The 23,766-nt window shown below is 41.8% G+C and overlaps 5 protein-coding genes across 9 annotated transcripts; 2 read left to right on the top strand and 3 right to left on the bottom strand.

The window, feature by feature from the left end:
* Positions 1-724: 724 nt before the first annotated feature.
* tmem167b (transmembrane protein 167B) lies at positions 725-3,854 on the bottom strand. Its single transcript, XM_017434612.3, has 3 exons — positions 3,697-3,854; positions 2,660-2,791; positions 725-1,739 (listed from the first exon to the last, which is right to left on the bottom strand). The coding sequence occupies exons 1-3, from the start codon at positions 3,704-3,706 to the stop codon at positions 1,657-1,659; spliced, it is 225 nt and encodes a 74-aa protein (XP_017290101.1). The 5' UTR covers positions 3,707-3,854; the 3' UTR covers positions 725-1,656.
* A 714-nt stretch (positions 3,855-4,568) lies between these two features.
* Positions 4,569-7,654, top strand: LOC108246846 (protein FAM107B). Of its 2 annotated transcripts, XR_003040109.2 has the most exons (6): positions 4,569-5,126; positions 5,632-5,665; positions 5,797-5,953; positions 6,152-6,619; positions 7,104-7,245; positions 7,426-7,654. XR_003040109.2 is itself a non-coding variant. In XM_017434587.3 (5 exons), the coding sequence occupies exons 1-5, from the start codon at positions 5,070-5,072 to the stop codon at positions 7,528-7,530; spliced, it is 492 nt and encodes a 163-aa protein (XP_017290076.1). In that variant the 5' UTR covers positions 4,591-5,069; the 3' UTR covers positions 7,531-7,654. The 2 variants fall into 2 exon arrangements, 1 of the variants encoding a protein (XP_017290076.1); XM_017434587.3 differs by lacking the exon at positions 7,104-7,245 and having other exon boundaries at positions 4,591-5,126; positions 6,481-6,619.
* Positions 7,655-7,774: 120 nt separating this feature from the next.
* On the bottom strand, positions 7,775-11,916 carry b3galt6 (UDP-Gal:betaGal beta 1,3-galactosyltransferase polypeptide 6). 3 transcript variants are annotated; one of them, XM_017434586.3, is made up of 2 exons: positions 11,730-11,916; positions 7,775-11,025 (listed from the first exon to the last, which is right to left on the bottom strand). In XM_017434586.3, the coding sequence occupies exon 2, from the start codon at positions 11,013-11,015 to the stop codon at positions 9,996-9,998; it is 1,020 nt and encodes a 339-aa protein (XP_017290075.1). In that variant the 5' UTR covers positions 11,016-11,025; positions 11,730-11,916; the 3' UTR covers positions 7,775-9,995. The 3 variants fall into 3 exon arrangements, with proteins under 3 accessions (XP_017290075.1, XP_017290074.1, XP_017290073.1); XM_017434585.3 differs by lacking the exon at positions 11,730-11,916 and adding an exon at positions 11,386-11,674; XM_017434584.3 differs by lacking the exon at positions 11,730-11,916 and adding an exon at positions 11,139-11,674.
* Positions 11,917-12,434: 518 nt separating this feature from the next.
* On the top strand, positions 12,435-21,349 carry LOC108246870 (dnaJ homolog subfamily C member 16). Of its 2 annotated transcripts, XM_025010187.2 has the most exons (16): positions 12,435-12,868; positions 13,054-13,120; positions 13,261-13,406; positions 13,694-13,869; positions 14,239-14,423; positions 14,660-14,764; positions 15,206-15,364; positions 15,471-15,601; positions 15,820-15,997; positions 16,225-16,407; positions 16,498-16,574; positions 16,831-16,911; positions 17,035-17,124; positions 18,083-18,253; positions 18,704-19,206; positions 19,309-21,349. In XM_025010187.2, the coding sequence occupies exons 1-15, from the start codon at positions 12,672-12,674 to the stop codon at positions 19,185-19,187; spliced, it is 2,430 nt and encodes an 809-aa protein (XP_024865955.1). In that variant the 5' UTR covers positions 12,435-12,671; the 3' UTR covers positions 19,188-19,206; positions 19,309-21,349. The 2 variants fall into 2 exon arrangements, with proteins under 2 accessions (XP_024865955.1, XP_017290113.1); XM_017434624.3 differs by having other exon boundaries at positions 18,704-21,349.
* Positions 21,350-21,475: 126 nt separating this feature from the next.
* Positions 21,476-23,687, bottom strand: cdab (cytidine deaminase b; the record flags this gene model as incomplete). Its single annotated transcript, XM_025010186.2, has 4 exons — positions 21,476-21,791; positions 21,994-22,051; positions 22,212-22,323; positions 23,405-23,687. Coding segments are annotated over 4 exons (594 nt in total), but the record flags the coding sequence as incomplete, so codon positions are not given.
* Between the last annotated feature and the right edge of the window lie 79 nt (positions 23,688-23,766).

The following is a 23,766-nucleotide window of genomic DNA, read 5'->3' on the forward strand; positions in this document are numbered from 1 at the left end:
GAAGTACTAGGAAAGGTGTGTGATAGCCGAGTCAGCATTACACTATGAAATAATTGGGACTTACTGGATAAATACAATATTTGTGAGAACTCAATTTCAACGTGGCTTTATTTTGTTCCATTTAAAAAATATTCACCTGAATAAAAACTACTTCTTTGTAGCCACTGTGTAATAGGTTACTGTAATTTAACTACATTGGAAGCTCATGGTTTACTTATTTGTAATCTAAATTAGAACAAATACTTATTTAATTAGTTTACTTGCAATGCACAAGTGGAAAACACGTTTAATAAAGATTCTATTCACGCCGTTTTCCCAGCTGTAATAATCTTTACCGATACGGGATCTTTTCTAAAGCACTGAATGTCCCTCTGATGATGGTAAACAAGCTGTTTCCACAGATAGCTACATGCCAACATAGATGGAAAAGCGAAAACAATTTTCTTCAAAATAATTGCAAGTGTTTATGAGAGGTGCATTAGAAGCTTGTTGGGAAAATAGGGGAAAACCTTTTGGATAGATGAAAGTGAAACAAATGCAAAAAAGACTTGCTTTTAACTTATGTAGATGTGTGCATTTGATTCACTAGGTTATAATTTATTTACTATAAACAATTTTACCTAAAACAAAAAAAAAATCACTTTAAAGAGTCCAGGGCAGCATTGTTTTACAAGCATTAGCATCTACGATACAGGATTTATTTTAAAAAAGACCAAAAACAGAATTTGTGTGTTTAACATTTTACTCAAAATTGCATTAATTCCACTTAAAACAATTTATTTATATTTAATAGTACAAATAAAGGTGTCAGATGTAAAGTCAGAACAGCAAATTAAGAAAACAGCATGAGCATCATGTCTATTTGGCATCATCCTCAGGCATGTCTGACACTCCTAATTTGATCTGATTTGTTACATTTTGTGACAATTTGCAATTCTGGCAGACATTAAAAACTTTTTTAGATTACATTTAGATGATAATATATATATATATATATATATATATATATACACACAACCTAAACCTGTGCAAAATGTATACTTCAAACCAAAAGAAACATTCAGGAGATGCTAATCCGGAATATTGGGTTTGGGAAAAGATACTAGATTACAAAAAAAAAAGTAAAATATAGTGTAGATGAGGAGATCTGTATATATTAGTTTTGTTTATCTTTCCCTCCACCAGAGACAGGATAAGTACATAGAAACAGCATCGCTGGAACCAAGCAGAACTGATCATTTTCAGTTGATCACATATAACAAATCTCGTTTTCCCCAAATATATACAAGTAAGCTAATTGAAGCTGTATACAGGTCAAAAGTTTAATCTTCTGTTTCCTTCAGTGATGAACGGTGTGGATGAAGACAATGAACAACAACAGGATGATGAAACCAGCAGGCTCTCTTCACTGCCGAGAATATTCACGATGGCTCCTCCTGGTCTGTAGTGCACACCTTTTATTCAGGAAAGAGTTATGCACCTAGTCACCAGAAGGGGGCAGCATTGGCTCGACTTTCACAAGGATCCACACAGCCAGTGGGGGTTTCATCTCTCACTGAGAAGTATCCCCTCCGGTAAAGGATTAACATACGACCACAGGAGTGAGTCCACCCCCAAACCCGTAGCCATCCAGTCCTTTCCAGTCCAGGCTGACTATCATTTCAAGAAGATAACGTAAAAGGCCATGGCCAAGCAGGAAACCGCCACGGCAATGTGTAGCCTTGTCCCGATTACTGCAGCTGAGGGTTACAGATAGGATGAGAGAAGAAAACTGCAGGTTAGAGCCAAAAAGATAAAAACATAAGAGGAGCAACCACAATAACACAGTACACTGGGGCCTGAACATGCTAATAAAGCTAATAAATAATATAAAAATAAAAAAGCACCATTTGGTCTTAAAGAATATAAATATTCTTGAGCTTTGGGTCCCATCTATATCAGAAATATTTGTAGTGGAAGTTCAGTCTGAATTATGAGTTAAGTTTTGTGAAAATTCTACAAACTACAAACAGAATAAAGAACTGAAAGTGTTAACAAAAAAAGGGACATCCTGAGCGGATCGCAGGTATCAAAATAATTTCCCAATAAGGCATTTTTCACTGATCAGTAAGGGAGTAGCTGACGCCGCTTGATCCCAGTCTGACTGCCTATGGTTTTATCTCAGCTACTTCACAAAACAGCTGTTGTAACATGACAATATGTCTGTGGTATGGTAGTATTTTACAATACAAAACGAGTGCAATTCAGTGTTGCAATTCAGGTATTTCTTGTGGCAATACGGAAACAGCTGCTTTCAATACCACCAATTTAATTCGACATTTCAAACCCAAACAAACAGTTGAGTACACCGAGTTCACCCAGTTAACTCTTAGAGCTAGGTAAGCACCACACTTCAGAGGAAACTATAGAGAAAAGACAAGTTTTAACAGGACAGCAATAAGACAAAAAGAATTAAAGAATGGGCGACTACAAGTAAATAATGCAAGTATCTAATTGAGACTAGGTGTTGGACAATACTAATTTCAAATGACTTTGATCAGGTAATAAATTTCTGCTTTATGTTTTTTAGTTTGGTCAACAAAAACCATTTAAAATTTTAAACTAGTACAAAACACAGGCACATGTGCAGAGCCTGGTAAAGTGTTTTACTTTCACTTACCTTTGTAGAAGACACCCCACACTCCTTTCTTCTCAGACAGCAGCCAGCCGTTGAGCCGAGGCACCTTTTTGAGGTACGCACAAGTGCAGATAAACAGTAGCCCAAACACCAGGATGCCGTCAAAAGAGTACACTGCAGAAGAGTACAAAGACAGTATCATAACATGGCCCGAGTGTGCACACAGCTGTGGACGTCTTTTACCACACAATGGTTTAATTGTGGATGCAAGTTCATGAACATCCACCTAAACTGACTTAGTACTGGCGAAGACAGAAGCATTGTGACCCATTAGACCAATCATGCACATGTGTGGATCAAATTTGTGCTTATCTGATGTTGACTTCAGGAATGATTTAAAAAATAAATGTTAATTCCTCATGAACAGCTTTAAACTAAAGATGTTTTACGACCAAACACAGAGGTAACAACTGGTGGTGACTTTAAATATAAAGGTATGGTCTCTGCTTTTGAATTCAAAAGCTAAAACATGACATGACAGTGATAATATACAAAGTGTGAAATGACGTAGACTTTTCCTTTGGCCAACATATCCTTTTTGTGTAGTTGACTCTGCTAGCTCTCAGTGTATAAGATGAAGTAAACATTTATGAGGTAAGGCATAAGGAAAATAGCTGGTGACATGCCTTTAAACAGAGATTATTCAAAGCTATAACTTTAAACACTTTCGGCTTAGTTTTCTTGTTTTGTTCAAATACAGCTGTGAAAATCCTCCTGGTGAGTTTGTCATATTAGCCTGACAAGTGAAAGCTAAGTTATCAACCTTTCTTCTTCCACGAATGAAACGCACACTGTACAGGTTTTATATTAAACTCATCAAGATAAGAAATATATCCGTAGCTGTTATTAAACAAGTATGCATGACACCTTAAAAACGAGTTGCTAATTTATGTTGGTTTTAGCAAACAATGAAAGCACCACCAGGGCCACGTCTACAGCTCAGCTAGCCTCCACTAGCTCTCCTCTCCAGAAGGAAGCCAACTTCCGCCGCTAACCTGTCGAAAAAGCAGCTCACGTACCATTTGTCATGTTTGCAGATTGGTCTTTACCGATGCTATATGACTGTTTCTCCCCAATAACTAACAAGTCATAATATACTCTAGTGAAGCGATAACCTGTAGTACATTCTGCTCCGCATAGCGCTCACTCAGTTGACATTTCCGGTTGAGATTCTTCTTCTGCGTTTTGTTTTTGTTGCAGTCCAGCTGACGTTACCGCCACCTAGTGGAGGAAGGTTTTACAGCTCCATGACTGCGCTGCGGTCCACTTCAATAACACAACTAAAATTACAAAACCTTTTTTTTTAAACCATGACTATTTGTTTGTTTGTTTATTTATGCGTGTGCACTGTCATTTACTCTGTTTAAGCAGCTGTTTAAAAATGAACATATAGTTTGGAAAGTAAATGAATAAATCATTAATGAGTGAATGAATGTCTTTGTTTGTATTAAACTGGGCAAAATATTGGTGCTAAATTATTTGCAAACCATGCTAATCTGTTCCTAACAACTTTGTGTGTGATGAGGCAGACAGCCAACCATCTCATTTGTTGCAAAATGCAGAAAATCAAGACACAATTAAGAAACAATCGCTAAATTATTATTCCTGCTGCAGTTCTGCACCTGGATCCAGCACTGTAGGGGAAACCATGAGGATTAAAGTGAGCTCCAACCCACTCTTCAATTAGCTGACAGTGAGCAAAGAACAGTTGAGTTATTTGAAGCACGATGGAGCAAATATTCTTGCCACCTAAAGTGAGTTCTTGTGTAAATACCTGCAGCTGTAAACAGTCATAGCAGTGACACGTGCATGCTGGGAAACAATCTACTTGAGCTGGAACTGGGCAGCTGGTTACCACTGTTTCCTTATAACAAGAAGGTCACAGGGTCAACACTGAGTTGGGCTTGTTCTGTGTGGAGTTTGCATGTTCTCCTTGTGCATGCCTGCATTTACTCCCACAGACCAGAAGCATGCAGGCTTTGGGTTAAATGGAGATTCTAAAATCAGCCCTAGGTGTGTGTGTGTGTGTGTGTGGTTGTTCATATCTATTTTGGATACAGAAAAGGGATGGATGGAACTGAAGTCAGTTTGAGTCAGAGGATTGTATTAACTTGAGTTGTTAGTTGAGTTAAATACCGACGTTTTATCAGTTAAGAATCCAACAGAACTGCAGAAATTCACCTTTCGTGTCGTCCTAATGATCCTAATCTCTGCATATGCTGCTGCTGCCTCTCAGAGACAACAGAGGTTTCTCCCCTGACCGTCACAGGGGTAGAACAAAGGCTCGTATAAGACTCCTAATGAGATTTGACTCAGGGCGGTGAGGCACACCTGTTCTGATCAGCCTCAGTAGCTGCAGCTCATCAGCCCACAACACCAACCTCATTTGTTTATGAGGGGAAACGTTTCAGCTCCACCTGCAGCAATGCGTCTCTACCAGAGCACTCAGGTAAGATCATTTTATTATGATTACCTCAGTTTGATGGGGAAGTTCAGGTTGATAACTGGGAAAGAACAAGGATGTTCTCAAACAAGCCACTAAATGAGAGTTTATAAATGATAGAAACCAACTTTTCTAGTTGCAGGTTTTTCTCTGGTTTTATTAGACAAACATTTCAAGTTTCAACATTAGGTGTACTTGTTCTTATTTTGCCAAGTATCACTTATTGCCTATGTTTAAAAATGTATTGATCTGCTAATAATAAAAATAAAAATAAATAAAAGTTTCTTCAACTATTGAACATAAAACCTTTGATTCATCAAAACTGAAACAACGTGCAGCATCATTTTAAAGAAAACTAGTTGTGTTTTTATTTAATAATTTCCATTTTTATTGAATATTGTAAAGAAATTATTTATTTGTTATGATTTTGTTTAATACATGAAGGGATTGATTTTTCTAAATTGGACTTAATTTTGCAAATGAAACTGACTCACTCCTGGTTTTTATTCAGATACCACAAAAAATCAGCACCAAAAACAAAACGGGTAAGTTTAAAAAAAAGCCTAGCTCATTTTACTTATAGGATTTAAACTTTAACTTTGCTGATGGAAAATGAAACCCACTGCATCCTTTGTCCGTTTTCTGGACACACTGACTTGCATTTGTGTGGTTTCAGACCGAGCTCACTGCTGGACGAACTGGCCTCGGCAGGTGACTGAAAATCGACGACAGGAGGAAGATGACCTCATCGAACCACGAAAGCTGACAAATCCCGTGCTGGCGTCGCTCCAACTCAGAGCTCTTCACCAGGAGCTGCTCTTCTGTCACAGGCGGTGAGAAAATGTTGTTTGCCAACAATCTGCGGCAGGTGCATGCCGTTCAACGCGCAAACAAGTCTGACTTCCCTCACAGACAGGTGTAATCACTGTGAATGTTGACTTAGTTTTATTCTTTCTTTTAGAACCATGTTTTCTGTGTTATTTCATGGATTTTAGTGGCTCGGATATTCAACTGTTTTTGTGTGTTTTTAGGGTTTGCATGTGGTGAAGATGGGCTATGATAAAGTAGTGACAGTCCCTCCCTCCCATCCGTCAGTGAATCCTCTTAGGCCTCCTCAGTCCAGCAGATGCAGAGCAGTGGCTTCAGATAAACACAATATGTTCAGGTGGTGTTTGACCGGGTCAAAAGGACAACGCCCTCCTAAACTTTCCCCATCTGCCGACAGAAGTTCGCTCCTGTGTGTCATTTTAAACCCTGAGCAGGACTCAAGGGGGAGAAGCTTTGTGGATTTCTTCCCCGCCCATTTGTCCTCTTAATCTGGAGATCCACGCCTTTTCTGAATGTTTCACTGTGTCCTCAGAGGTGTGCTGCCAAGGAGGAAGCCCGAGTTGCAATGTGTGCTTGAAAACAAAAGGAGAGAGCAGCTCAAGAGAAGGGAGCTCCAGCCACCCTCTGACCTGGAGGTGAAACTGCACAGGAGGCAGCAGAGATTACAACTTGTGCGTATACAGGTTAAAAAAAAAAAAAAATATATATATATATATAAGGAGGAACTGTGGGATGTTAAAATTTCTAATTTGTGAGCTATCTGCAAGGGATAGTTCAGATCTTTTAAAGTAGGATTCTATGGAAAGGTTATGCAGAGTTAATATCTTACCTTTAATGACCTCAGTTTGGAGAAATGGAGTTTAATTCTTCTGACATCCCTGCCAGAAGTGCTACAACTAGCTGCTGCTGCTGTTTGCACTTGAAAATAACAATATTCTCTGTAAATAACTGTAATATAAAGGCTTACAAAATAGCATTTGCATGAATTGCTACAATTCATGCAAATGCATGAATTGTAGGGGGGGGGGGGGCGCTCTCCTGCACGTTTTAGACGTGTCCTTGCTTTAAAACACCTGCTTTAAATTAGTGACTTGTGGACGTGCTTCTGGAGAACTCGATGATTCAGTGAGGAGGTAATTGAACCATTTGAATCAGGTGTGATGGAGCAGAGAAACTGAAAACTTCCAGGTCAGCGGCCCTCGAGGTGACACCCCTGGACTTGCTGTCAGCTCCTCATTCAAGTCAGAATTAAACAATTTGTCCAAACTGCGATGGTTTAAAGAGCTATCTACAACAGGTAAGATAATAATTGTTCACAACCTTAACATCTTTTGATGTTGGCCTTTCTTTACTTTAATTAGTAACGGGCATGGAGCCGGTTCTTCTGGAGACGTTAGCGAGCCCCGTCGCTAATTTAAATCTGCGAGCTGACGTTCAATATTCCGATGTCTGAAACGTGACATCTCCTGGTTTACAGTACGAGCTGGAGGAGGAGAGGAAGAGGAGGGAAAGTCTGACGAACGTGCCGGAGTTTGTTCGGGTGAGACAAACCCTGAGGCACATCCCAAACTTTTCCAAATGACCGCCAGAGCCGAGAGGGGAAAACAACGCTGGACAAGCGGGGGTGTAGTTTGTGTCTGTTAGTGAAGAAGAGCACCAGTGCTGACTGGAAACTGCAGTTTTTCTCATTAAATAATACATTTTTATCTGTGTTTGTCTGAGGACTGGTTTGATTCAAGAGGTGGAAGGGGATTTTTGAAAAGGAAACACTTTATCTGAGTTTGGACACAAATATTAGGGGGAAAAAAATACACTAAACAGAAGAATAAAGGTGACAAAGCACATTTAATTTTAAATAAAACATTCAGGGTGGCTGACAATGTCTGAGAACGATCACAGAAACTCTGCACTGACTCAGAACCTGCGGGTGACAACACTGAGGGAAGAGTTACATCAATATTCACAGAAATGTATCGGAAGCCGCAAAACATGAACTGGAAAGTCGTTTTTTTTTTTTTTTTCTTTTACAGCTTCTGTTGACGTCCCTGGGCTTGGATCTGTTGAACTCTCCAACCCGAGTCATTGCAGAAGCTTGAAGACACAAATACTGACGGAACAGGGAGAGAGTTCAGGTTCCGGGACTAAAAAAACCTTTACGGGGATTTAAAAGTAGGTTTCGTCCTGAAATTAAAAACAAACACAAAGTGCCGTATGTGCTGCCTAGCAAACATTCACGAGTGACTCCGTCTGTCTGCACAATGAAACGTACCGATTCGACAGCACCGCGCCGCTGCCGACTCCTCGTGTTTACGCCAGTAAACAGAACAAAATCCGTTCAGCCATTCTCTTTTTCTCTCTCACACATTTGTTGCACCCTTAAATAAACCCTTGTGTACAAATGTCTGTACATAAAAAAAAGATTTAAAAAAAAAAGAAGAAAAATTTCACTCGTCTGTTAAATTCTGATGATTCATTCAACGCCTCAAACATTCGCCGCGCTTCTGTCCAGAGTCGGTCGGTTGGTGACCGTTTTTGCAGAATAAGTTATTAATAAATAAAATACAAAAAGATACTCACTTTACAACAACAACAACAAAAGATAAAGTAAATAAAAAGGTTTGTCTGTAGCATCTACTACATCGAAGACTTTTCTCGTAGTGTCAGAGGTTTGGAGCAGGAAGTTACAGCAGGCGAAGCGCGCGCGGAGGAAATTATGAACAGCAAAGTCAGAGTGAAACCAGAGGCCACTTGTTTGGGTTTAACTTAAAACTTGTCCAATTTTATATATATATTAAAAAAAAACAAGCTGTTGCTTTGCTTAAAAACCCCAAGTTGTGAAAGCAGAGAAATGTGTAAAGGTTAAAATAAAAATAAAAAATTAAAAACTTGTTAATTCTGGGTTGAAGTTTAGATTTTACTGACTCTTTCAGGCAGGTTAGTACGGAAGCATCTTGCTGCCACTCCGAGAAAAATAAAAACATTTCATGTTAGGATGTAAAAACAATAATCTCTAATTATTATGTTTTCACGTTCTTACAATGTATTCTTCACTCTGTAATAAAATATTTTCACTTTACTACTACATACATGCTTATTACATTAAAATATTTCTGTTTTACAATACAGCAATGTTATTACAATATGATCATTATATTGTGAGAACATGAAACTATGGTGTTTTTTTTTAATGTGCAACAGATATTGTCTGAGCAATGATCTAACAAATTTTATTTTATTTTTACTGGGTAGGTAGCAATCTGCTTCCGTAGTTCAGGTAAAAAAATGTTTTCCTGCTTGGAAAGAAAACAAAATTGATATATTTTTGCAAACATTTCTGCATCTGACTCACAATCGGTGCAATGGCTTAAATCAATAACAGGAATTCGAAGATGTTTTAAAATGTCAAATTACTTAATAAAAGATTGTAATTTCTGTCCGAAGCTAGTCTTACCTGTAGAAAATAAAGGCGTTCACTGCTTTCACAAATTCAAGGAGGGTTTTAAAACTCTAAAACAAGCTCCTAAATGGTGTTACGGTTTGTGCTCTGATAATCTCGTTACACAACTCTAAACGGTCTAATGGGTGCAGGTTTGGTTAAAGTTTGTCATTTAGGTCACTACAAACCTATAGTTTTATTGGTAGAAAATGAAGCCACCTGTCGTGGGACTCTTTGGCCTTTTTTTCTATACCCATCCCGGCAGTCACGTCCATGATTTAATCTACTGGAATATTATTAATACCATCTGTAGTTTGATGATAGGCTGGTGTTTACCACATCTGCAGCTCTGTCCCCTGGCTCCTAAGCAGCGACACCTAGCCCTGACATCCAAACCTTAACCTTCATTTAAACCAACATTAAAATACGTGACTGTGCAATGCTAAGCACATGAGTACGAAATGGCACCCGATAAGAGCGAGGTGGGGTACAAGGAGGCAAGAGCATGAACTAAGCAGGATCTGGAGGGGAAAAAAAAACTAAATCTCATCAACTTGGACAGAAATATATCTAACACTAAAACAAAATGAGGGTTTGTGGAAAGACAGCAGTTATGGAATCCCATCTTTTCTTTGGCAGCACTGAGATGGCGGTACACTCCAGTCATAAACATAAGACAGCCGCAGCTTGACTTCCTCCTTGCAGAGCCTGCCGTCCCGCTGCAGAGTCTGATGTTTCTCCAGCATGTCCTCCAGGCTCTGCTTGTGGGTCACCAGGTACTTGTTGTTGCAGCCGCGCGACTTGTACTCCGTGTCAAAGCGGGGGTCGTGCATCCGCCGAACGTCCACGGGCGCCAGCCAGGCACCCAGCGACACGTCCTCGCTCTGCCACGTCTTGAAGTAGCCCGCGTTCAGATGCACGTAGCGCACCAGGTCGGCCGAGAGGACGTAGCCGCCGCCCAGCGCGTACGGCAGGTAGTAGTCGCAGAGCTCCCAGGAGCTTTCTCGCCACTTCCCGGCCGTTTTCACGCGGCCTCTCCCCGAGAAGAAGCCCCAGTACAGCCTGCTGGGCTCCTTCCCCTTCAGCTCGTCCTTGAGGAGGTCCAAGCGAACGAACGTGTCATCGTCGGCTTTGAAGATAAACTTGAAGTCCACATTCTGGTCCAGCCAGGAGTACATGTGCAGCAGCTTCAGCGTCAAGTTCTCGTAGGAGTCTCGCAGATCGGGCAGCAGGAGCAAGTCTTTGTGTCGCCCCTGCTCCGTGTTCAGGTTCTGAAGGTCCTCGCTCGAGAGACCCTGAGTTCCAACCACAAACATGGCCAGAACATCAGAATCCCGCTTGGCCAGCCAGGTGCTGCGGATGATGCTCCTGCGCTCCGTGTACTTGGGCCCCGTTGTGATGAGAACCACAAGGAAGGCCGACAAATCTTTGGACAGGGGGACAGGATTATGCTGGTCTGGACGCAAGTGCAAATCCTTGGTGTGGGGGGCTAGGCCCGGTGGATCGGGGTGACCCTGTTTCAGGGTTTCCGATGTACATTTGGCCAAGAAGACAAGGACGGCGGCAAAGCTGCACACGGTGCCAATGACCAGCGCCGTCTTATGGCGGCACACCAGGCGGAAGAGATTCATGGTGCTGAGTCTGGGGTGAAGCACAAAGAATAAAGTTTGATTAGCAACATTTGAAGCTGCAACCACAGATTTCTACAATCATGTTTTGTTTTGTTTTATTCTTTAAAAAGACAAAATCATTACCCTGCATTCTTTAATTTCATGCTTTCATGAAGGTGCAGACTGCAGATTTGCCTCACTGTTGGATTTAACAGATGCTAACCAACATTTTAGTATATTTTAGACAATCTGGTAGCCTTGAAAAACCAGGTAAGTCAGCCAAAGGAACCTGATATCAGCAGCTTTCACACTGATTCTCTTGCACAGCCATCACCAAGTCTTCAGGACAATGATGCGAGCGGGTACGAACTAAAGAGGATTTGTAGTTTACCTTTAGCTTATTAAAAACAGCCCGTCCCTCAGACGATGCAGCCAAGGCGGACCACAGGCGGCAGCTAACGCTAGCTACCGACACAAACCCATCTGCGCACTTTGTAAACACACTCCGAAGGACGCCGCCGTCCGCGGCTCGTTCATGTTGGTCCGACCCGGAGGAGAAGACCGTTCGGGCGGGTTACAACCGACAGGCTGCACGGTTCGTTGTGTCGCCTGCTGCCACTGGCTTCATTTTCTGCCCTGTAAACCCAATCGGTTCTGGTTGGCTGTGTGACGAAGAGGAAACGGAAGTGGAAGACCCCCCCTGATAAAGGAAAATTAAAACGACACCAAACTTACCAAATATTTGGCTCCATTTTGTTGCGTATTATTATAATTTTTATTTTTACTTGAACAATAGTTGCATTGATGGGCTAACATTAAAACAATACTTGAACGCTGTTGACAAGAACTGGCTTTCCGAATAAAGTTGTGAGAAAAAAATCAATGCATGTCAAATTTAGCATATAGCACTGAGAAATGGTTTGAAAAGGAGTGCAACTGGAACGGAGCATGCGCATTACTCTTCTCCAGATATGATTTACTACAATTTTACAGCACGAGCAGCAGTACTTATGCTGCGTTCCATTTCCCTCGGAAATTTGAGCATCAGCTCTAGTAATGAAGTTACTTGAAAATAAAGCTTTTAAAAACAAATTTTACCTAACAAAGACCACTGTAAGCAGTTAATTTAATAAAAGAAAATATTGACTGGATTAATTAGACATTCAGAAAAAGACATTCAGTATTTCAGTGACTTCCAAATACATTTTATTTTTAGGATGCATTTCATGTGTCATTATGGGTCCATATATTGTAAAAAAAAAGAAAGCATTTTGCATATATTTACCGTAGGAGCACTTTAAACCCCCAGCATTTCTGTACTGCTACTGGAAACTTGCATAAATTTTGATATTATGCTCAATTTCGCATATTTACATTTTGAATATATATATATTTTTTTTAAATAAAAAGTGATCAGTTTTATTGTGAAATTCACCGGAAGTCTAACCTCTGGCTGGCTGTGGTTGTCCTGAAACTGACGCCTTGCTAATGTCCATCAACAGTGAAGGAAATCATGGCCTCGTCGCAGTAAATTAGTCGTTTGGAGTCTGGAATTCAACTTGACACCCTAAAAGTTAACAGAACTGACCATGTAAGCGCATTACTTGATATATTCGTCCGTTTTAGAATAGCTAGCTGGCGTAAGTGCTAACGGAGCAGCAGTAGAAGAAGAAGAAGATGACGGGTCGGAGCACCGACCGGGGTCCTTCTCCTCCTTGGACTCGTCCCGTCTTGCTCGCCATCTTTCTGCTAACGCTGACAGTGCGTGTGGTGCAGCCGACATCCGAGTTTGACCCGTATCAGGTTTTGGGTGTGGGCAGGAGTGCCAGCCAAGCAGAAATCAAACGAGCATACAAGAACCTGGTCAGAGAATGGTGAGTGACAGAAGTCCTCCTCACCTTGGCTGTGGAGAGTCAGCCCTCTTCTCTTTACAGTAGTGCTAATTATCACTTAACGCTCTACAAGCTGAGCTACTTACTTAACATATTAAACAGAAGAGATTATCACAACCATGCATAAACACTGTGGTGATTTAAGATGTGATTTGTGGACTTTTTAGGCACCCAGATAAGAGCAGAGACCCTAAAGCTGAAGACATGTTTATCAAGATTTCTAAATCATACCAGGTGGGTGAAAACATTCAGTTACATATCATGTTAGTTTGTTTCACTTTCTGTACTGCTGTTTTCTAGATTAAGTGTGAATTCCTCTGTCATCATGCTCCTCTGAGTTTTGCTTTTGTTTTTCCTCTCTCTCTATTTCTCAGATTTTGTCCAACGAGGAGCGACGGTCCAACTTTGATCGCTACGGGCAGATGGATGAAAACCAGCCCTTCGGCCAGTCACAGCATCACGGTTTCCGCAGCTTTCACAGCAGCTTCTACTTTGACGAGTCGTTTTTCCATTTCCCCAGGTGCCCTGTGCTCCAACTGGCCTACTTCTCCCAATTCATTTATCAGGGTGTTTGGTTGCCATAAATATGTGTGCGATAATTTAGGATGCAACAACTGCACATATTAAAACACTCCACTCATGTGAAAAGTGACCTTTCTTGACACATTTAAACAAGCAAACTACATATTATTGTTTCCAGTTCTTGCTGTATTGTTAGAGTTGCAGACAGTTTTCTTCCTGGTGATTTCTTGATAGCTTAATGTAATAAAAAAAACACCCTATTTTCTGTCCACCACTGTTTTCCAGGTCCAGAGATTTTGATGACAGCAAGTACATGCTTCACCACGCACAGTTTAACAGTGACGTCCTCCCAGACAGCTATAAGAGGCCGTACCTAATCAAAGTGACCGCTGAGTGGTGCCTTGAGTGTATGTACTTTGAGCCCGTGTGGAAGCAGGCTGTGCAGGAGCTGGAACCTCTGGGTAAGGCTCCATAAAGTCAAGAGTCATTCAAACGGGAAGCAAAGTTAAAGCTGTAGTTTGTGTCGTAAACGCAGCACACATTGAACACACCGTTTTCTTTTAAGGTTTTCATAGCTACTATGTTTTCATATAGCTGGATAACACATCCAGTGGACATTTGCATTCAGTCCTACAAGACTTTACAGACCTAAAGGAACAATTTCCGGTCTTTCAGTCTGAGCCCAGTTCTGTTTTTCTTCGAATGCAAGCAGTTTGACAATCATGGGCATTGAGAACGTTTCCAAATTTCAGCGATGGAACAATTTGTTCATCTCTCTTTTACGGTGTGCTTTTACTCCCTTTTGTCGATTATTTGCACGCTCACATCAGGCGTGGGAATCGGCATCGTGGACCTGGGCTTTGAGCGCCGCCTAGCCAATCAGCTGGGCGCTTATCGGGCTCCCTCCATCATCGGGCTGGTGAACGGCAGGATGACCTTCTTCCACCAGGCTGTGGTACGGGAACACCTGCGGCACTTTGTGGAAGATCTGCTGCCTCAGAACCTGGTCCAGAGGGTAACTGCAACACACACACACACACACATAGATACACACTGCATATGAGTTGATACGCTTGATTTCACCTCAGATATATTTCTGTGGAGTTAAAATAACTAGAAATGTCTTCATTTGTTGGGGGATGCAAACAAAGGTCTAACTTTAGAGTCGATGAAAACTCGTGTTAAGCTCATCATGACATATTCTGACAGCCGAAGTATGTTTTAACTAACATTTATCTTTTTTTTTTCCAGATCAACGATGACAACTGTCTGGCTTTTATTGATGGCTGGCATGCAGAAAACAAACCCAGTGTTCTCTTGTTTGACCAAGTCCCTGTTGTGCCGCTACTCTACAAGGTAACTCTGCCTTTAGTGGGGGGTTTTTTGTTTGTTTTTTTAGCATGCGATCAGCTTTGTTTCCTGTTGAAGCCCAGTTTGTCGGCGAAAATGACAATACGATTCTGAAACTTGTCAGAATTTTGCCCTGAGCTGTATTTAATTGCAAGGCTGTCTCGGCAGCCATCTTTGATGCTTTCTCACTTTTCTCTTTTTGTTCTGATATTTTTGTTCATCTTTCATGTGGGCAGTGCCAAAAATCCGGAAGCTTTTTTTTTAAGGTTGCACACAACTATTTGTAGTGCTAATATATTAAAACATTTCAGAAGAGAATAAAGAATGAACTAGCATAGTCTGTTTTCTTTTTACTAATAAAACTATTTAAGGTGTTCAGTCCTGAAAGTAAAGGCTTGTTTCTTTTAATTCCTTTTTAAACGTTTGGTGTTTTTATCGCCCCTCCAGTTGACAGCTTTTGCCTTCAGAGACTACGTCCGCTTCGGCTTCGTGGATCAGGGTGGAACACACAACGCTAAGCTCCTGCGGCAGTTCAACATTAACACCTACGCTCCCACCATGCTGCTGTTTAAGGAGGACACAGAGAAGCCCATTGACATCATCCAGGTACACCCTAATTAACCTGCAGCTGAGATCTACTCCATTCTAACCTGAATAAAGATTCTCTGCGGTTATAATGGACACATTCCACCAATTTTTTTTTTTCTTTCAGGCCAGAGGGATGAAGAGGCAGCTCATGGACGAGTTTGTCTCCAACAACAAGTTCCTGCAAGTGCCTCGGCTGGTCAGCCAGCAGCTTTTTGATGAGCTGTGTCCCGTGAAGCAGTTCCACAGACGAAGGAAGTAAGCTGTTTTTGCGATCCCTTTTTAGTTTGTGTAATCAGAATTGGTCTGAGGAGTTGTTTTCCTTTCTTCTCCATCTTGTCCATATTTGCTAAACTATTGGGAAAAAAAAGGAGAGCTAAAAAGTTCAATTGGAGCTGAGTTTTGACAAATCTTAGTATGACAGCCATGAGGGGAATCGTTGGTCCAAACTTACATTCAGCGTGAATATTTTCCAGGTACTGCATCCTGCTCATCACTGGGGAGGACGAGGCTTTTCTTCCAGGCAATAAGGCTTTCCTGGACTTTGCCTCTTCCAACAAAAAAGATGTGTTGCGGTTTGCTTACGTCTACCAGCGTCAACAGCAGCCTCTTTGTCAGGCGCTTCTGCACAACCACGGTGCTGTTTCGCCTCAGGTCAGGGGTCTGAACAGGCATACGCACACACACACACACACGTTTCTGCCTGTAAACAAACATCAAGGACAAGCTGAACTCTGAGTTCACTGATCTCGCTTTTTTCCCACCGAGCACCACACTGGCAGCTGTGTCAGATTTGCCGCTTCAGATGACGAGCGCGTGCCATCTAAGGTTGCGCGGCGCCTCAGCTTACAGTGAAAATGCTGTGTAATACCATCCGGCAGGTGGTGATTCTGGAGAGGCGGAGCCAGGCCGGCCGGGTGCTGTACCGCTCCGTGAGCGGCGGCTGGAACGGCAGCGAGGAAGACAAATACCGGCTCCACGAGCAGCTGGAGCTCCTACAGAAGGACCCCACCTACCTGACGTCAGACACCACCTTACCGGAGCTCAACAACGAGATGGCCCCCGTAAGTCGCAGCAGGCACACGCCGATCTGTACTGTCAAGCCATCTCTTTTTGTCCCTCTTTTTTTCATGGTTTTCTTTTTCTGTCCTCAGATTTTTATTGTTCAGTGGATGAACGCAGCTTATGATTACATCCTTCAGACATATGATGGCCTTCTCTACTCAAACTGGTAAGCTGATGCTCACCCAGGAAGTCTGCAGAAGTTGAAGAAATGTGCCGTGGAGTTTTTGCTGACTTTATTCTGAAATAAGACTAGTAGCTGAATCGTTATACATCAAGATCAATGTTCTTTGGTTATTAATTAGCACGCCTTGTCATGACTGTAATGCCCCCTTTTTTCAAAGTATAACAACGTCTGAAGGCTGAAGTTGCTGCACAGAGGCTCCTTTTTGTGTCAGTAACAGTGTATATTTTATATCTTCAAGGCGAGAGATGATGCCCATTCTCTCCCTGATCTTCTCGGCTCTCTTTATCCTCTTTGGCACCGTTATCATTCAGGCTTTCAGGTAAGAAAATATGAACTTTTTTACTCTTACTTTTGAAGTTTTACTTGATTACTCTCGAAGCTTTCAGAAGTGACGACTTGCTTGTTTGCTGTATGTTTTTTTTTTTTTTTTTTTTTTTTTTAGCGAGTCAGGTGAGAGCAAACCCCGCACACCCAAAGAGCCGCCCACGAGGCAAACTGAGGAGGATGCATCAAGCAGACAAAGCACCTCAAGGTAATCTAGTAGTCACAGAAAATACTTTAGTGATAAGTGTTATAGGTCTCATATGGACATGTTACATTTGAACTTTCCACAAGGTAGATATATACATGAAATTGTACAAATAAACTAGAAGCAGCATGGTCATGTCTGCTTTATCTAAATTACAGAACTGTGGTGGTTATTTATTTCATACTTATACCAAACTAAGTGGTATTTATGTTTATGTTGTGAGAGTTTCTCAGACTAAAACAACATCAGCCTTTTGAAAACTTAAACGCAAAGACTTCTATCAATAATTTGTCAAAAACTGGAATATATCTAACTTTTATGTACAGCTGACTCATTCATAGCCCTTCGCTGTTCAAGTTTGAGTTTTACATCACATCTTTGTGTTACAGTTTCTCTATTGCCTCTGCAGATTTTTTCTATTGATTACATATCAGTTGTTTTGCCAACCTTTTAGATAAAGTTACTGCCCTTCAGGACGTCGCTGCTTTTGGACTCAAACGGCGCTGATTTCAAGGATCCTCTCTCACTTTCTAGCGGGTGGTCTTTGTTCATGTTAGCACTCATCCCTTTCTGTCTGGCACAAGGACAGGCTTCTTGCAGCCAGATCTTTGCAGGAAGACATCACCTTCACCTCGGTCACGCAGGATGTTTGGCAACATCTCGTGGCGACTGTAGTTTTGCTGATAGGATCAGTGCTGACAAGGATCGGGTTCTCTCGTATAAACCTAAATATTTCACATAAATGGACTCAGTTTAATGCAACAGAATCTTGAGTCCAGACCTACTGGACTGTATAAACTCTCCATTTGAGGGTTACCTAAAATGTGTTTAAAATCATCTGTTTATCACTTGGGATGTTGTCTCTTGTAATTGCAGACAAACTGCTCAGAACCATAATTCAGCTTTTTTGGCTCCATTTTTAACTTTGCCTCTTTCTTGTATTTGTCTTTGCTCTGTACAGCCGCCCTCCTAAGAAGGACTTTGTGGAAGTGACAGAGCTGACAGACATTACATACATCAGTAACCTGGTCAAACTGAGACCGGGTCACATTAACATTGTGCTGGTGCTCACTGATGCCTCCAAGAATGCTTTGCTGAGGAAATTTGCCAAGGAGGTTTTCTCTTTCTCTGGGTAAGTCATTTAAAGCAATGATTCCCAAAGATGGGGTCAGGACCCCAATGTGGGTCACTCAGCACCAAGTAGGGGTCCTCAGATAATCTCCAGATATCCATTTACAATAAAAAAAACTTAGTTTTTATGCTATGTTTGCACCATAATTGTTACAAAAACTTGAAATACACGTCCATAATTTGATTTAAAAAATAGCATAACGGATGTTAAGACTGTTTGTGTTGCCATTATGTCCTTATTTAATAGAGTTATTAGCATTTTTGGATATTTAAACAGCCAACAGATGGGGTCACACACCTTTGTCACTATTATTTTATGGGTCGGAAGCTAAAAAATTTGGGAACCACTGACTTAAAGGACATGCTATCATGTGAATTTATGTGTGCTTTTTAAAACAGCGATGTTTTTTCCACTTTTTAATCCTTAATCCCCCTGTCTATCAACCCTCAGCACCCAGACCCTCCACTTCTCCTTCCTCAACGCTGACAAGCACCACCACTGGATGCCTTCCCTCCTTCACTCGGCCTCTTATCCCGGAGACAGCGACAGCCATTCAGAAGACGAGGAGTCCTCCGACTACGCCGGCCACGTCCTGGCTCTCAACGGCTACAAGAAGTACTTTTGCATCTTTAGACCAGTCTTCACAGGAGACGACCCCAGCGATTCGTCATCCGAGACCTCGGTTTCCTCTGACGGCAAGAGAAAGTCCCGCTCCAGGTCCAGGACGAGCTCCCACTCTCGATCCCGGTCCCATTCCAGGGAGGATGGCGCCGTACCCAGAAGGGGCTCAGGTAGGGCTACGAGCATAGAAGTCCACCACAAGCTGGACAGGCTGGGACTGTGGATGGAGAGGCTGATGGAGGGCACGCTGCCCAGGTTACATGTGCCTGCGTGGCCCGCACTCAGTGAGAACTCCTCCTCCACAGAGAGCTGAGGTCGGAGGAAGAACTGGGGTGGGTTTTTGCTTCCTCACTGGGTACTTTTCAAAGATAAGCTGCAGAGCAACGTTGTTTGTTTTCCAGATTACTGTTTAAGTTCTGTTTTTGCATATGTAGGTTGGCACTGACGGCAGCAGCACCTTGCAGAGGAGTGTGAGGGCTACAGGACGTACATTTCCATATTGCTGTTTCACGTCCACACATAGTTGGCGTGCATCACCGCGCAGGCGTTCGCTGTAGCTAACACCTGGGGTGTCTTTAGAGTAACACAAAATGGTTTTCTGACTGAAACTGTTTACACACAACACTGTAACAATATGCAGATGCATTCTTAGTGCCACTTCATGCTTCTGTTTCTTTTTTAATATAAATCTGTAAGGAAATTGCATGCACATTCACAAGATCGGTTTTCAGTTCCATCTTCGGCCATGACTGAATGTAGACACAACCGTTTGCACCACAACTAAACAGATATTAATGAAATTAACAGCAAATAAGAGACTTCAGCTTAACCAAAAGGGAATTTGGGATCCTCTGCTATGAGTGTGATTATTTTGTGGTTTTAGTTTAAGAAACAAACAAAAAAAAACAACTGATTATTAAGAAAGAAAAATAGTGGTCTTGGAGAGGTAGAAAGTAATGTCCACATTAAAAACCTAATAAAAAAAAAAGTTCCTACTAAGAATTAAAGGCCTAGTATTCCTTTAAGGAATGCGTTTTCTCTGCAGCCTTTCATGCCAAAGTTTTGTAAACGACAACATGAACAGTTTCATATTGTGAGATCTTATAAAATGTGATCGCCCTCAGAAAATATGTTGGATGACTCTCAGCTACTACCACACCCGATGTAGTTCAATAGCCGTGACAATGTCAGGCGTTTTGTGTGTGCTAAGTTTGATTAGCTGTGGTGGCCATCTGGAATCGGAGTTGTAGATGCACATTTAATGATCACTTTCTGAGAGTCTCCTGAAATATGTTGCTAACAGACAGACGGAGTTGACTCCAACAGTTAATAACAAAGTTTTAAACCAGACCTTGCGTGCTCAGGTAGCGCTCGTATTAAGTGTTGACTCTCGGCTACTAACGCACCAACATTTAGCTAAATAACTGTAAACTTGAATCTGTTATAGTCATTTCTGTGTTTGCTGAGCTAGCTTAGCTGTGGCGGCCATGTTGTATTGGGTTGACTCCTAAAGTTAATCAGTTGCAGCAGTACATCCAATTAATTACTTTCTGAGAGTTTCATTAAGATCCAACTGTTGGTTCAGAAGATATTTTGCTAACAGACAAAGAAACTCACATGGGCATGAAAACCATTTTCACCTCACACCTTCAGGCGATGACAGTTCTTGGAAGCATAAAGCCACAAATGAGCCGCATATCTCGTGACTGAAAATCATGTCTTAAAACTGCTTTAGCAAAGTTCTTATAGCACATTAATTAAGAGTATATTATGAAAAACCTAATCAAAATCTAAACTCTGTAAAAGAGTATGCAATCATTTGGAGGAACAAGCTCTGCGACGTTGTTTTGTGCTCAGTTCTGTTGTTTTCCTCCCTTTTCTGCTTCATATTGGGTTTAATCTGAGTCGAAGACGTGCACAGGTGTGAGACGCTCGCCTTTTTTCCTTTATAAATCCCAATCTGTTTGCAGGAAAAGGCGACGTGCGTTTTCTTGTCCTTCTCCTGTAACTGCTGCCTCATTTATTTATCAGACGGCGAAGGAGAGACGCACCTTTCCCTCTTTAACTATTCAAAACAGACAGGACTTTAGGTCTGGAGACAATGTTAGTGCTGACGATTAAGCATTAAATATCAGTTTTAAAACAGTAATCCAGACACTTAAGCTGGCCTTTTTGTCTCACTTTACCTGTGCGCTTCTCTTAGCTCTGAATCAGGAAGAAACGAGACGTTTGAGCCTGTTTTACCGTCTCCCATTAAATGGTTGTGTATGACGTAGATGGAGCTAAAAATCACAGATGATTTACTTCAGTAAATTTCCAGTGGCAGCTTACATGTCTGACTGCTCCTTTCGTCTGTCTTCTCTGTTCCTAAACGGTCCGCAGATAACGCAGTACACTGATGAGCAAAATGTTTTCCTGTTTGTCCTCTGAGCCTGACGTTTATTCTCTAAATGTACAAAATCACGTGACTCCTTTTTAAAGGCTGTTTATTTATTAAAATGTGTGCGCTATCATTTCTCTTCTGCTTCCTTAAACTAATAAATATTTTTACCAACAAAGACAGTGTATTCGTCGTGATCAAGTAGGCATTAGGTCACAAAATACAGCAAGAATTGTTTATTTCTTTGCTTATTTGCTACAATTAAAACGTGGCTAAAATTGAACCATTATTTACATTTATCAGACGACACGAAAACAAACTTGTCCCATAAATATAACTGCTGCTCCACATGAATAGATACACGCTGAACATGGTGCACGTCGCGGCGTTTTGAGCTCAGTACTCGTTGAGGATGTTGAAGACTTTCTCCTTGGACAGGTCCTCAGGGCCAAAGGAGGCGGGCAGCAGCTCGGCCACGGTCATCCTTATGTATGAGCTGTCAGGCTTTGTCAGGTAAACGTCCCAGTCGGAGCCAAACTGGTTGAAACGAGGAAGAAAAATGCTTGTAAAGCACCATTTCTTTGGGAATAAGAAAGCAGCATCTGTGAATGTGTTACTCAGCCTTGTGCCGTTTACTGCAGACCTTGTCTCTTTGGATTATTAACACTAAGCTGAAACATTTAGACTCCTCCCGATGACGATACAACCTGAGGTCTACAGTGACACGAAGGACTCGTACCTCTCTCATGAACTGCCTGCAGCCTCCACACGGGGAGATGAACTGGTCGCAGAGGTCGCTGCAAAGCACAGGAAACGATAAGCAGCTGAATCGCGGATGCGTAGATTAGGAGACGTTAAAGGCCAAGCGGCCTTTTCAACATTTAGGCGGGGTGGATGCTTCGAGCTCAGGAAATAATTGAACGCCGCCGACCTTGTTTGTCGGAAGGCACGGGTTACCTGGCGATCGCGATGGCCTTGAAGCTTTTGTGCCCCTCTGACACGGCCTTGGAGATGGCCGTCCTTTCAGCGCACAGCCCCAGATTGGAACTCGCATTCTCCACATTGCAACCTGTCAGGGAAACAAGAAGATCCTTTGAACTGGGGTCCTTTGGAACAGTTTTGAACAGTTAGTATCTTACCTGTTGCTGATAGCTCTTTGAATGACCTCAGTCTGAAGTAACAGAGTAACGGCTAGTCTGAGCGCTGCCAAGACCAGCTCAAAATAAAAGTAATTTGCTCTTAAAACAACTACAGGCTCAAAAATTTCAAACGTGGCTCACTCAAATGCTTTTCATTAAACCTTTACATTGTGGTTATTCTGGCCAAACTGGTTATTCTGCTACCAGCTGCTGGTCTATTTAAAAACTGTACAAAAACAAAAAAATCCCAATCTACTTAGGTTCTGGGCGAGCTGTTAGCTCATCAATCAGGTCAAAGTTCAACGTTATTTCTCCAAGCAGAGGTGTGGTGTTTATGAGCTCACCTCATAACCTCGCTTCAAAAGATCAGAACTATCACTTGAATGTATGTTTCTTTTAGGTCCTTACACCCTAAAAAAAGAGGGCGGTTTATTTACTCCTGGTCTATTCAAATAACGCTGGGTCTTTGGACTCGCAGCTGTTCAGCCATCCCTCCCACCTTACACCAACACACGTGACAAGACAGGTGACCTGTCAAGCTTTGTACTGTTTAGTCACGCTGACAGGAGCGTCGTGTCTCTGACATCTCCGTACGTGCAAACACCTAAGGTTTATTCAGGTGAACCACGGGCAGAATGCAGCTTAAAATGGGGCTGAGTTGACTGAAGTCGTGAAGGTCTGTCCTGGATTATTACTGATGGACTGCTCTCACAAAAAAAACCCTAAACTTGAGTTTTCCTCAAGTTTAGTCATTCGAACTGTGAAGTAATTATTAACACAGGTTAGCAGCAACAAACTGATGTATACTATTAAAGCAGAAGAAAAAGTGCTCAACGCAAGCAGTAATCAAACGATGTTCTGTCTCCTAAAAGTCAGAGCCAACTTGACTCTAACAACATGCTTGAAGCAATACACTGACAACGCTTAGACCAAATAAAACAGAAGGGTTAACCCTTTGTTTTCTTCATTGTTCAACTCATTTACAAATACACAGTTTCAGACGCAGCTCACCTGTGATCACACTGTTGTCAGAGGTCATGAGAGCAGCTCCCACTCTGAACTTACTGTACGGACAGTAAGATCGCTTTTTGGCCTCCTGAGACTGAAGGATCAGGTTTTTAGTCATCTCTTCGGACAGGTCTCCTGAGTTTCGGTGCACGGTGTCCCGTCCAGAGTTGACTCCATCCATGTTTGCTCGTTTTTTGGGTTTTTTTTTTTTGTTTTGTTTGTAGGTTTGTTTTGAATGAGCCTTTTGTGGCCCGGCTTTAAATGTGAATGGTACAGAGGAGGAAAGGGGTGAGTGCGCAGCCACAGCCAATCATGTGCTGGGATTTCAGCTCACCATGATGTCACGAAGGAAGGGGAGGCGGGTC

This window comes from Kryptolebias marmoratus, linkage group LG4 (assembly GCF_001649575.2).
Source record: "Kryptolebias marmoratus isolate JLee-2015 linkage group LG4, ASM164957v2, whole genome shotgun sequence".
NCBI classification, from domain to species: domain Eukaryota; kingdom Metazoa; phylum Chordata; class Actinopteri; order Cyprinodontiformes; family Rivulidae; genus Kryptolebias; species Kryptolebias marmoratus.